Source organism: Ranitomeya imitator, chromosome 2, assembly GCF_032444005.1.
Source record: "Ranitomeya imitator isolate aRanImi1 chromosome 2, aRanImi1.pri, whole genome shotgun sequence".
Lineage (NCBI taxonomy): Eukaryota > Metazoa > Chordata > Amphibia > Anura > Dendrobatidae > Ranitomeya > Ranitomeya imitator.
Window position 1 is genome coordinate 305,966,728 of NC_091283.1, and position 14,518 is coordinate 305,981,245.

At 42.1% G+C, this 14,518-nt stretch overlaps 1 protein-coding gene across 1 annotated transcript in view; it reads left to right on the forward strand.

The window, feature by feature from the left end:
- LOC138666957 (oocyte zinc finger protein XlCOF22-like) overlaps positions 1–2,091 on the forward strand; it is a 28,091-nt gene extending 26,000 nt beyond the window's left edge. Inside the window, exon 7 of the mRNA XM_069755162.1 lies at positions 20–2,091. Within this exon, the coding sequence (XP_069611263.1) occupies positions 20–1,209 (1,190 nt within the window). The 3' untranslated portion in view covers positions 1,210–2,091. The remainder of the gene's footprint in view (positions 1–19) is intronic.
- Positions 2,092–14,518: the final 12,427 nt, after the last annotated feature.

Consider the following 14,518-nt stretch of genomic DNA (forward strand, 5'->3'; position numbering starts at 1 on the left):
TTGGTTTTATTTTAAACAGATGACTGCACCAGGAGAGCAGAGAGACAGCTGACATCTTCAGTTTTTAAATCGGATAATCTTGGGATCACACAGGATACAATTGAAGTGAATGCCATTACTCCAGATATACCATCATCACTTCACAGCAAAGATCTATCGTCTAATCTTTTTAAACAGGCCCTGTCTTCTGATTCATTACCAACTACTAAGGAAAATCAAAGTCACAAAATAAGCATTAAAAAACAAATTGCTCCTGAAGTAAAAAAGCTATGTTCACTCTTAGAATATGGAAATAGTTTTCCTCTCAAAGAATCTTTTCTTAAGCATCAAAAAATTCACACAGCAGAGAATAGATTTTCTTGTTCCATGTGTGGGAGATGTTTTAATCAGAAGTGGAATCTTGCTATACACCAAAGAACTCACACAGGGGAGAATCCTTTTTCATGTTCAGAATGTGGTAAATATTTTACACACAAATCAAATTTTGTAAAGCATCAGAGAACTCACACAGGGGAGAAGCCCTTTTCCTGTTTAGACTGTGGAAAATGTTTTACCCAGAAAGTGCATCTTCTTTGTCACCAGAGAATTCACAAAGGGGAGAAGCCATTTTCATGTTTGGAATGTGGGAAATGCTTTCGAGATAAATCAGCTCTTTTTACACATCAAAGAACTCACACAGGGGAGAAGCCATTTTCATGTTTGGAATGTGGGAAATGCTTTCGAGATAAATCAGCTCTTTTTACACATCAAAGAACTCACACAGGGGAGAAGCCATTTTCATGTTCGGAATGTGGGAAATGTTTTAACAATAAATCAAATCTTGTTAGTCACCAGAAAAGTCACACAGGGGAGAAGACCTTTTCATGTTCAGAATGTGGGAAATATTTTACATACAAATCAAATTTGGTTAAGCACCAGAGAACTCACACAGGGGAGAAGCCTTTTTCATGTTCAGAATGTGGGAAATGTTTTAATCGGAAAGAGCATCTTGATAGCCACCAGAGAATCCACACAGGTGAGAAGCCTTTTTCCTGTTCAATATGTGGGAAATGTTTTAACCACAAATCAGCTTTGGTTATGCACCAGAAAACCCACACAGGGGAGAAGCATTTTTCCTGTTCGGAATGTGGGAAATGTTTTAATCGGAAATTAGATCTTGTTAGGCATGGAAAAACCCACACAGGGGAGAAGCCTTTTTCCTGTTCCTAATGTGGAGAATGTTGTACATGGAATTCAACTCTTTAATAAACATCATAGAAGTTGAACAGGGGAGAAGCCTTTTTCATGTTCAGAATGTTGGAAATATTTTAGCCAAAAATTGTAACTTCTTAAAACAGTTGTCTATTGCTAGGACAACACCTTGTCATTCCTTATGTTTGGCTTCGTTAAAACAAAAATACTCATACACAGCTCCTTTGCCAGTGCTAATTCAGCGGTGTCAGGATTCATGTGAGGTTGTTACAGTGCACAAGCCCTGCGCCCAATCGGTGTCGGCTTCACTTTCCCCGCCTTCAGAAGTATTGAACATAAACAGGAAACCAAAGCTGCGGCTGCTCTCTACTTCCTCCTTTTGTTTGATTTTTGAAGTTGGGGACAGTGACTTCAGCGCTGATTGGCTGCAGGGCTCACATAACCTGACAAACTCACATGAGCTTCATGAACGCAAATACTGACACTGCTGGAACAGCATCGGCATGGAAGGTTTGAATAATTATTTTTATTTTAACAGGACCAAACATAAGGCTTGAAAAGGGATTGTCAAAGTAGATAAAAACCCTTTTAAACATAAAAAAAATCACACAGCGAGAAGTCATTATCATACATAGAGCGTAAAGAATGAATTACTTAAATTGTATTTTGTTGACCGTCAAAAGTAGCTCTAACCTGAAGAAAATATATTTAATGGGGAGAATAAGTATTGGATACTATATCGATTTTTCAAGTTTTTCCAGCTACAAAGAATGAAGTCTGTAATTTTTTTTTTTTTTTTTTGTAGGTACACTTTAGCTGTAAGAGACATTCCTGGCTTTTATGTTTAGATTAACATTTGTATGATTTTTCCATAATTAAATTGCATTTTATTGCATGAAATGCTGTATTTTTCAGACTATAAGATGCACCGTACCATAAGATGCACCTAGGATTTAAAGGAGGAAATTAGGGGGAAAAAAAACTGAAGCAAAAAAAGTAGTAAATTTTTGTTCTTAATCTCTCCTATCCTGGTATATATGGTCCCCTCATCCACATACTGATACACATGTTCCCCTTATCCCTACCCTGGTATGCATGGCTCCCTCATCCCTATCTTGGTATGCATGTATCCCTCATCCCTATTGTGGTAGGAATGGTACCCCTCATCCCTATCGTGGCAGGAATGATCGCCCTCATTCCTATCCTGGTATGCAAAGCCACAGCCCTATTCTGGTATGCAGGGCCCCCATCTCGTCCGAGTATGCATGGCCTAATCCCTTTCCTGGTATGCATGGCCCCCATCATTATCATGGTATGCCGAGCCCCATCTCGTTCTAGTATGCATGGCCCCAACCCTATCTTGGTATGCAGAGCCCCCATCTTGTTTATTATGCATGGCCCCATTTCCTATCCTGGTATGCAGGGCCCCATCTCATCCTAGTATGCATGGCCCCATCCTTATGATTGGCCCCACCCCCATCCTGGTATGAATGGCCCCATCAGAAAACATTAAAAAAAAAAAAAAATCATTTCACTTACCTTCCCTGTGCCTCCTCGCAGCTTCTTGTTCCGGTGCCAGCATCTGCTTTATGCTTGTACGCAACACATGGCAGGGACGTCATGTGCTGCTCATAAGCAGAATACAGCTGCCATAATATACTCACTGCTCTGCACACCGGGACTGTGTGCGCAGAGAGCAGTGAGTATTTATTGCCCTTCAGTAGCGCGCACAGTGTCAGCTGGAGCTTTCCTGCTGCTACAGGTGGTCATGTGTGCCGCTACTTAAGAGAAATGAATATTCATTCTCTGAGCATGGAGAAAGGTAAATATTCCAGTGCCCTCCACACACATAGTCCCGGTGTGCAGAGCAGTGGGTATTACGGCAGCTGCCCTTCGGCTTGCAAGCAGTGCATGACGTCCCTGCCATGCGCTGCTTACAAGCATAAAGCAGCTACTGGCATCTGAACAAAATGCTGAGAGGGAGTGCCAGGAAGGTAAGTGTAATGTTTTGGGTTTTTTTGTTTTCTGATGGGGCCATGCATACCAGGATCGGGACGGGGGCCAATCATACCAGAATAAGGATTGGGCCATGCATACTAGGTCGAGATGGGGACCCTGCATACCAGGATAAGAATGGGGGACATGCAAACTAGGACCGGGGTTGGGGGCCATGCATACCAGGACCAGGGTTGGGGGGGACAATCATACCAAGACGCAATTAAATAGAAATGAATATTTATTGCCCTCCACACCCATGGGCGTGGAATGCAGTGAATATTCATTTCTCTTTAGCGTGAGCGCGCACAGGAGTTAGCCACAGTAGCCTGCTTAAGCCTCCTGTGACCCGCTGCTCCCCCGATGCCACTCAGCCACCTCCCCACCACAACCAGAGCCGGTATATTCAGACTATAAGACGCACCCCCCCCCTTTTCCTCCACGTTTTTGGAGGAAAAAGTGCATCTTATAGTCTGAAAAATACGGTAAGTATTTAAAGGGAACCTGTCACCCCAAAATCGATGGTGAGCTAAGCCCACCGGCATCAGGGGCTTATCTACAGCATTCTGTAATTATGTAGATAAGCCCCCTATGTAACCTAAAAGATGAGAAAAAGAGGTTAGATTATACTCACCTGGGCGGGCGGGCGATCCGGTCCGGGGCCTCCCATCTTCATAGGATGACGTCCGCTTCTGGTCTATACGCTGCGGCTCCGGCTCCGGCGTACTTTGTCTGCCCTGTTGATGGCAGAGCAAAGAACTGCAGTGCGCAGTTGCCGGGAAAGGTCAGAGAGGCCCGGCGCCTACGCACTGCAGTACTTTGCAGAATGCTCAAGATAAGCCCCTGATGCTGGTGGGCTTACCTCACCCTCAATTTTGGGGGTGACGGGTTCCCTTTAATCACTTACCAACCAGCAAGAATTCTGTCTCTCACAGACCTGTTAGTTTTTCATTAGGAAGCTCTCCTACTCTGCACTCACTACCTGTATTAATTGCACCTGTTTGAACTCATTACCTGTATAAAAGACACTTGTCTCCACACTCAATCATACTCCACGCTCTCCACCATGGCCAAAAATAAAAAACTGTCTAAGGGCAGTCTCGCACGTCCAGATATTTCCGGTACCGGAAAAATCGGTACCGGAATTATCCGTGTCCGTGTGCCGGTGCGTTTCTGTGGCACATCAGTGTGGCACACGTGTGCCGCCCGTGTGCCCACTGGGTACCACACGCACCGTGCCGGAGACAGCGCTAAAGTTTAGCGCTGTCCCCGGCATCGTGCTGAAGCCCCATTCATATCTTCCCTGCAGCAGCATTTGCTGTAGAGAAGATATGAATATTAGTGTGTAAAATCAATATCCAGGTCCCCACCCCCCTCCCACCTTCCTCACCTAGTTTCTGGATCCCTCGCAGCGTCCTGTCCTGGCCGCACCTCGTACTGTATGAGCGGTCACGTGGGGCCGCTCATTTACAGTAATGAATATGTGGCTCCACCCCTTTGGGAGGTGGAGCTGCATATTCATGATTGTAATCGGCGGCCCCACGTGACCGCTCATACAGTACAAGGTGCAGCCAGGACAGGACGCTGCGAGGGATCCGGAAGCTAGGTGAGTATTTTAATCACAGCGGGGGGCGCACAGGGGGTGGGAGGGGGGTGGGGACCTGGATATTGATTTTACACACTAATATTCATATCTTCTCTACAGCAAACGCTGCTGCAGGGAAGATATGAATGGGGCTTCAGCACCAGTGGGGGGGACAGCGCTTAATGTAGCGCTGTCTCCTGCACGGCACACGGACAACGTCCGTGTGCGGTATGTGTTTTACACGGACCTATTGACTTTAATGGGTCCGTGTAATCCGTGCGCTCCCACGAACACTGACATGTCTCCGTGTTTGGCACACGGAGGCACGGTCCGCAAAAAATCAATGACATCTGAAAAGATACATTGATTTTAATGGGTCTACGTTTGTCAGTGGCTCTGGTACGTGAGGAAACTGTCACCTCACGTACCGGAGCCACTGACGTGTGAAACCGGCCTAAGGCCACCAGGGACAAAATTGTAGACCTGCACAAGACTGGGATGGGCTCCAGGGTAGACCTGCACAAGACTGGGATGGGCTCCAGGACAACAGGCAAGCTGCTTGGTGAGAAGGCAACAACTCTTGGTGTAATTATTAGAAAATAGAAGAAACACAAGATGACTGTCAATCTTCCTCCATGGAGATCCATGCAAGATCTCGTCTCAAGGGGTAAGAATGATTCTAATGAAGGTCAGGAATCAGCCGAGAACTAAACGGGAGGACATGGCCAAAGACCTGAAGAGAGCTGGGACTACATTCTCAAACATTACTGTTAGTAACATACTACACTGTCATGGATTAAAATCCTGCAGGGCACGCAAGTTCCCCCTGCTTACTCTGGCACAAGTCCAGGCCCGTTGGAAGTCTGTCAGCTACCAGCTGGATAATCCAGAGGAAGCATGGGAGAAGGTCATGAGGTCACATGACAACAAAATATAACTTTTTGGTATAAACTCCATTCTCCTGTGTTTTGAGTAAGAAGGATGAGTACATCCCAACCGTGAAGCATGATAGGGGAAACCTCATAGTTGGTACTTTTCTGCTAAAGAAACCAGATGACTGCACCATATTGAAGGGAGGATGGATGGGGTCATGTATCATAAGATTTTGGCCAACAACCTTTTTTCTCAGTAAGAGCACTGAAGGTTGGGCTGGGTCTTCTAGCATGACATTGACCCCAAACACACAGCCAGGGCATCTAAAAAGTGGCTGCGTAAGAAGCATTTCAAAGTCCTGGGGTGGCCTAGCCAGTCTCCAGAACAACTTTAAAGGGGGCTGAAACTTAATATTGCCCGACAGTGTATGTGTAAACTTGGACAAGAACTATGGGAAACGTCTGACCTCCGTAATTGTAAACAAAGGTTTCTGTACCAAATATTAAGTTCTGTTTGACATGAAATCTACTATTGACATGAAATCCTCACCAGAATGTCACACACAAAACATCTCATGATGGGTAAACCAGTGAGCTGTCTCAAAACCTTTGCAACCTTATTGTTGCAAAATATACTCATGGGATTGGTTACAGAAACATTTCTAAACTACTTAAGGTTCTAGTGAGTACTGTTGTGGCAATAGTCTGGTAATTGAAAGAACATTATTTTACCATAAACTGGCCATGACCAGGTTTTAGACAAAAAAAATTCCAAGAGCCAAGGATTACCTGAGGAGAGCTACAGAAAGTCCTGGAATCAGCAGCTACAGATGTTTCAAAGAAAACTGTAAGGCATGCACTCAACCTCCATGGTCTGTCTGCAGGCTCCCCACTCAAGGTTCCATTGCTTTTTTTTTTACAAAATTGATTTTTAACACCTATAATTATATAATAAAATTGTATACACTTAGTTTTAAAACTCTCAGATTTAGTTTCCTCTCTTCCATTTTCAAAATGAAAGGATCCCAAACAGAGTAATTGAAAAATTTAAATAAACAAACATATAATTCCCTAACTTCCTCCCTCCACCCAGATATGCAGGCTATACTATTTATATTTCCAGTGTTCACTTCTATCCTATCGTTCTCTTGACCACAGTAACCCCTCGGATGTTGCACTTCCCTATTTAATCTCTATACAATGTTCTGTTAGCCGGTATATCTCCCCCCTTTTCCCTCCACATTTGGATCAATTATTTTTAAGCTCCCCAATGTTCCATCCAAGTCTTCCAGTAAATATGAACTGGTCTGATCAATGGGCCTCATGATTTTATGAAGTTCTTCCTTTTTACAATAATTAAGTAAAAAGTCAATTTTATCATAAGCAATTTTCCATCTCTCCTTATCACGTTCTGCTTTCATCCTTTCCAGATGGAATATGGCCGTTACTTGTCCGATTGTCTCTTTCCACTTTGGAATAGATTCAGATAACCAATATTGTAACAAGCTTCTTTTGGCAATTACACAGATTGTATGGAATATTGAGGTTAGTTTTTCCTTCTCCTTCAGTAATGGAAAAGAAATGGTAACAGATATAGAAGAACACTCATATTTTCTAATATACGTTTTATGTCTTTCCAGAATTCTTGTATTTAAGGGCAACTCCACAATCCATGTATTAAGTCTGAATCTTTGTTTGCATTTTGGACAATGTGTCAGAAGATTTCTCATATTTTTGGATATTGGAATATTAAAGGCCAAGATTGCTCTATGCATGATCCTAAACTATGTGTCCCTCCAAACCTCACTGAAAATGTTCTCTACTACCTTCCACCCTACTAGGATTTTTTCCCCAATTTCCTCTCCCTCTATTTGCCTATCATATGACCTAAATACAGTAGTGTTGAAAATAATAGCAGTGTGTTCAAAAACATGAGTTAATCAAAAATCTTTCTACTAGTTTTGATTTCCAGCATTGGGAACATTGCACACAGTTTTCTAATTCAAAACATGAAGAGAAATGTATATCATTTTTAACTACTTTACAGAAAATAACAAAAATGAACTTTGCGAAAGATCACTCATGTGATCTTACTATACTTGTGCTTTCCCTCTGGTCTCTCACTAGTATCATACCTAAGGGTGATACTCACCATTGTTTAGGTCACAATTGATGATATAGACACGCTAATAATATGTGAACAAACATAGAAACAATTTAACAGCAGGAAGTGTTACTTGTTCCTCACCAATATGGCGCCCAGTGGTGACATCTGTCATCATTCATGTCACACCCGGTGACATACACATGCCGGCATCATGTGACTGGACAAAACGGAAGACTTCGTGCCCTTTCACAAGCATGGCTGTGCTTCCTCAGCACGGTTTGCTCTCTTTGCACAGGACGATATTGGTGAATGGCTGTTTGATTCCACCTGTTTACAAAGCATTGAGCTTTGGTTTGGACAGATTCGATCTGAGCTGTGTGACTCATAGCAATCATTATTTTTCTTTCAGCTTTTACAGCAAAAATTATGTAATCACCGGCCTTGGAGGACGTTCATTCAGCTGTTTAATTTTGTAGAAAAAAAGATCACAGACATGACACAAAACTAAAGTCATTTCAAATGGCAACTTTCTGGTTTTAAGAAACACTAAAAGAAATCAAGAACAAAAAAATGTAATTGTCAGTAATGGTTACTTTTTTTTTAACCAAGCATAGGGGAAAAATTATGGAGTCACTCCATTATGAGGGAAACAATTATGGAATCTCCCTGTAAATTTTCATTCCCAAAACAAACACCTGCATCAAATTAGATCTGCTCATTAGTCTGCATCTAAAAAGGAGTAATCACACCTTGGAGAGCTCTTGCACCAAGTAGACTGACACGAATCATGGCTCCAACATGAGAGACGTCTATTGAAACAAAGGAGAGGATTATCAAACTCTTAAAAGAGGGTAAATCATCACGCAATGTTGCAAAAGATATTGGTTGTTCACAGTCAGCTGTGTCTAAAATCTGGACCAAATACAAACAACATGGGAAGGTTGTTAAAGGCAAACATACTGGTAGACCAAGGAAGTCATCAAAGCGTCAAGACCGGAAACTTAAAGCAATATGTCTCCAAAACTGGAAATGCACAACAAAACAAATGAGGAAGGAATGGGAGGAAACTGGAATCAACGTCTGCGACCGAACTGTAAGAAACCGCCTAAAGGAAATGGAATTTACATACAGAAAAGCTAAACGAAAGCCATCATTAACACCTAAACAAAAAAAACAAGGTTACAATGGGCTAAGGAAAAGCAATCATGGACTGTGGATGACTGGATGAAAGTCATTCAGTGATGAATTGCGAATCTGCATTGGGCAAGGTGATGATGCTGGAACTTTTGTTTGGTGCTGTTCCAATGAGATTTATAAAGATGACTGCCTGAAGAGAATATGCAAATTTCCACAGTCATTGATGATATGGGGCTGCATGTCAGGTAAAGGCACTGGGGAGATGGCTGTCATTACATCTTTAATAAATAATAATAATAATAAGTGCACAAGTTTATGTTGATATTTTGGAAACTTTTCTTATCCCATCAATTGAAAGGATGTTTGGGGATGATGAAATCATTTTTCAAGATGATAATGCATCCTGCCATAGAGCAAAAACTGTGAAAACATTCCTTGAAAAAAGACACATAAGGTCAATGTCAATGCCTGCAAATAGTCCGGATCTCAATCCAATTGAAAATCTTTGGTGGAAGTTGAAGAAAATGGTCCATGACAAGGCTCCAACCTGCAGAGCTGATCTGGCAACAGCAATCAGAGAAAGTTGGAGCCAGATTGATGAAGAGTACTGTTTGACACTCACTAAGTCCATGTCTCAGAGACTGCAAGCTTTAATAAAAGCCAGAGGTGGAGCAACAAAATACTAGTGATGTGTTGGAATGGTTTTTTTTCGTTTGTTTTTCATGATTTCATAATTTTTTCCCTCAGAATTGAGTGATTCCATAATTTTTCCCTACGCTTGGTTAACCCCTTTCTTACCTCGGACGGGATAGTACGTCCGAGGTCAGATCCCCTGCTTTGATGTGGGCTCCGGCAGTGAGCCCAGATCAATGCCACGACATGTCAGCTGTTTTGAACAGCTGACATGTGCGCGCAATAGCAGCGAGTGGAATCGCGATCCACCCGCCGCTATTAACTAGTTAAATGCCGCTGTCAAACTCTGCCAGTGGCATTTAGCTACCGCTTCCGGCTGTGCAGTTGGAAATGCGCTCATCACCGACCCGTCACATGATTGGGGGGTCAGCGATGCGTCGGCATAGTAACTAGAGGTCTCCTTGAGACCTCTATGGTTACTGATGCCGACTTGCTGTGAGCGCCACTTTGTGGTTGGCGCTCATAGCAAGCCTGTAATTCAACTACATAGGAGCGATCTGATGATCGCTGCTATGTAGCAGAGCCGATCAGGCTATGCCAGCTTCTAGACTCCCATAGAGGCTATTGATTGCAAAACAATGGGGAGACAAAGAGCGCAATAGGGTCTTATCCATGTTACACAGAGGAGAATATACACCAAATTTGCTCACCTGGTTAGGATGAGATTAGAGCATATAGATAACGGCTGCTGCAGATCCACAGGTCTTCACTGACCAGAGAAAAAATTATGTCTTCAAAGGGAGATTTGTAGTTAAAATTCTGTGCTGCCGCTAAGGTGAATTTCAGAAGAGTATAGTTGAATCACAGTGGTTTTATTCAACGTGTTTCAGGGGTCTCATGCCCCCTTCATCAGAAAATACCACAGGTATAAATAGTTTTGCTAGGTTACAAAAAAAATGAGCACCAACAGGTCAGATGACTCAGTGTCGAAGTTCAATGATAACACACAATTAACAATTCAAACGATTAGAGAAGTATATATAATGAAAAAAATAATACAATGACTCTTTTATATCTCTAGACAACAGTTCCAAATTTGCCGCATTTAGGAGGAAATAAAATAATAATAAAAAAAAAAAGATCTCTACTTAAATGGACAAGAACCTGTAAGAAAAGGAGTTACTCCAGTTCATAAGGCATTCATGATACAGGGAGCTTAGTCTCCAGAAACACGTTGAGATTCTTACCCATATGGTTTGTGCTGAAGTTTGTATCCTCTATGTTTAAGTTTGTGAATAAAGAAAACTTTTTTTCATGGATTCGGTGAAGCTGGACATTTTCTTCTTTTGGATTCTACATGCCTGGACACAGCGGGTCCGTGCTCCTGAAAATTGGCTTATGCATCACGGGTGAGCTGGTTTATATTCCTTCTTTCACATTTGACCACTGCCTACTGCTACAGATTCTTTCTTCCCTTGACATCAAAGACCTTGCCCTGTCCTGGATCGCCTCTTACCTTTCTGACCCCACAGCGTTTCCCACTCCCACACTACCTCCTCATCCCGTTGACTCTCTGTTGGAGTCCCTCAAGGCTCTGTACTGGGGCCCCTACTTGTTTCCACCTATACTCTTGGCTTAGGACAACTCATAAAGTCCCATGACTTCCAGTATCCAGTACCACCTGTATGCGGACGACACTCAGATCTACCTCTCTGGCCCAGATGTCACCTCTCTGCTGTCCAGAATCTGAGTGTCTATTAGCCATATTCTTCTTCTTCACCTCTCGCTTCCTAAAACTCAATGTAGACATGTGGAAGTGAAGTACAAAATGTACATCTTTACATAGAGATGTGTATGGTGATATATATATATATATATATATATATATGTATGTATATATTGTAGCATGGCTAAAGGGTGTGTAGTCGACGGGAGGTATGTGCCACATAAGTCCCTTGTTGCTGTAATGTAGCCCAGAGTAGTTCTTTGTTGTACATAACCATGTATATATATGTGTTTCAGGACCTGTGGTGATGTCAGACCACATGGCTAATCATGTGATGGGTTACTGGGTGTGGTTAGCTCTATATAAGACAGGCTAATGCTTAACACAGCAGAGATGTGTGGAGGTGAAACCCTCCTGAGTGTGTACAGGCTCCAGGACTGAGCCTGTTGGACTGGACACTTTGTTTTCTTTTCCTGAGCTAAAGGCTATTTGTTTGCTGTTATTTTGCCATGTGGTTTATGAAGTAATAAACCCTGTGAACTTTTAAAGGAACGTGCCTCCTGAGTGTCAGCCGTCGCACCTGAGTGAGTGAAATCCCTACAATATATATATTCCCCCACATGTGTTCCCAGAAAGCCCCTCCTCCAGCTTGCTGTAATCTGCCATGTGTTCCACATGAGGTCCCCTTCTCCGCCTTGCTGTAATCATTCAGGATTGAGGGGATGTACTTTTGCCAGTGGACAATATACTGTGACATCATCCTCACACACCTGAGGCTAGACACACCTCTTTTTAGCTGGATATAAAAAGAGAAGACGTGCTCTCTTGCTTCCTGGGACGATGATGGACACACATGGCTGAGTATACTCTAGTTACTAGGCCTTAGGGATAGTTGAGCCATAGGTGGGACGGCTGATATTGCATGTGTGATTTGGGTAGTTTGGGCAGATAATTGTGGGTTTTTACTGTGTGATATTGTTGAGATATTATTGTATTAGAGTTGTAGTATCCGTATATGTGTGTATACATACAGCACATACCAAAAGTTTGGACAAACCTCATTTAAAGATTTTTCTGTATTTTCATGACTATGAAAATTGTACATTCACACTGAAGGCATTAAAAATATGAATTAACACATGTGGAATTATATACTTAACAAAAAAGTGTGAAACAACTGAAATTATGTCTTATATTCTACGTTCTTCAAAGTAGTCACCTTTTGCTTTGATGACTGCTTTGCACACTCTTAGCATTCTCTTGATGAGCTTTAAGAGGTAGTCACCGGGAATGGTTTTCAATTCACAGGTGTGCCCTGTCAGGTTTAATAACTGAGATTTCTTGCCTTATAAATGGGGTTGGAACCATCAGTTGTGCTGTGCAGAAGTCTGGTGGATACACAGCTAATAGTCCTACTGAACAAACTGTTAGAATTTGTATTATGGCAAGAAAAAAACATCTAAGTAAAGTAAAACGAGTGGCCATCATTACTTTAAGAAATGAAGGTCAGTTAGTCCGAAAAATTGGGAAAACTTTGAAAATGTCCCCAAGTGCAGTGGCAAAAACCATCATGCACTACAAAGAAACTGGCTCTCATGAGGACCGCCCCAAGAAAGGAGTACCAAGAGTCACCTCTGCTTCTGAGGATAAGTTTATCCGAGTCACCAGCCTCAGAAATCGCAGGTTAACAGCAGCTCAGATTAGAGACCAGGTCAGTGCCACACAGAGTTCTAGCAGCAGACACATCTCTACAACAACTGTTAAGAGCAGACTTTGTGCAGCAGGCCTTCATGGTAAAATAGCTCCTAGGAAACCACTGCTAAGGACAGGCAACAAGCAGAAGAGACTTGTTTGGGCTAAAGAATACAAGGAATGGACATTAGACCAGTGGAAATCTGTGCTTTGTCTGATGAGTCCAAATTTGAGATCTTTGGTTACAACCACCATGTCTTTGTGCGACGCAGAAAAGGTGAACGGATGGACTCTACATGCCTGGTTCCCACCGTGAAGAATGGAGGAGGTGTGATGGTGTGGGGGTGCTTTGCTGGTGACACTGTTGGGGATTTTTTCAAAATTGAAGGCATACTGAACCAGCATGGCTACCACAGCATCTTGCAGGGGCATGCTATTCCATCCGGTTTTCATTTAGTTGGACCATCATTTACTTTTCAACAGGACAATGACCCCAAACACACCTCCAGGCTGTGTAAGGGCTTTTTGACCAAGAAGGAGAGTGATGGGGTGCTATGCCAAATGACCTGGCCTCCACCAGACCTGAACCCAATTGAGATGGTTTGGGTTGAGCTGGTCCACAGAGTGAAGGCAAAAGGGCCAATAAGTGCTAAGCATCTCTGTGAACTCTTTCAAGATTGTTGGAAGACCATTCCCGGTGACTACCTCTTGAAGTACTTCAAGAGAATGCCAAGAGTGTGCAAAGCAGTCATCAAAGCAAAAGGTGGCGACTTTGAAGAACCTAGAATATAAGACATGATTTCAGTTGTTTCACACTTTTTTGTTAAGAATACAATTGCACATGTGCTAATTCATAGTTTTGATGCCTTCAGTGTGAATATACAATTTTCATAGTCATGAAAATACAGAAAAATCTTTAACCCCTTTACCCCCAAGGGTGGTTTGCACGTTAATGACCGGGCCAATTTTTATAATTCTGACCACTGTCCCTTTATGAGGTTATAACTCTGGAACGCTTCAACGGATCCCGGTGATTCTGACACTCTTTTCTCATAACATATTGTACTTCATGATAGTGGTAACATTTATTTGATATTACCTGCGTTTATTTGTGAAAAAAAAAACGGTATTTTTGCGAAAATTTTGAAAATATTACAATTTTCCAACTTTGAATTTTTATGCAATTAAATCACAGAGATATGTCACACAAAATACTTAATAATTAACATTTCCCACATGTCTACTTTACATCAGCACAATTTTGGAACCCCAAATTTTTTTTGTTAGGGAGTTATAAGGGTTAAAATTTGACCAGCAATTTCTCATTTTTACAACACCATTTTTTTTAGGTGAAGTCATTTTGAGGGGTCTATATGATAGAAAATAACAAAGTGTGACCATTCTAAAACCTGCACCCCTCAAGGTGCTCAAAACCACATTCAAGAAGTTTATTAACCCTTCAGGTGTTTCACAGGAATTCTTGGAATGTTTAAATAAAAATGAACATTTAACTTTTTTTCACAAAAAAATGAATTCAGCTCCAATTTGTTTTATTTTTCCAAGGGTAACAGGAGAAAATG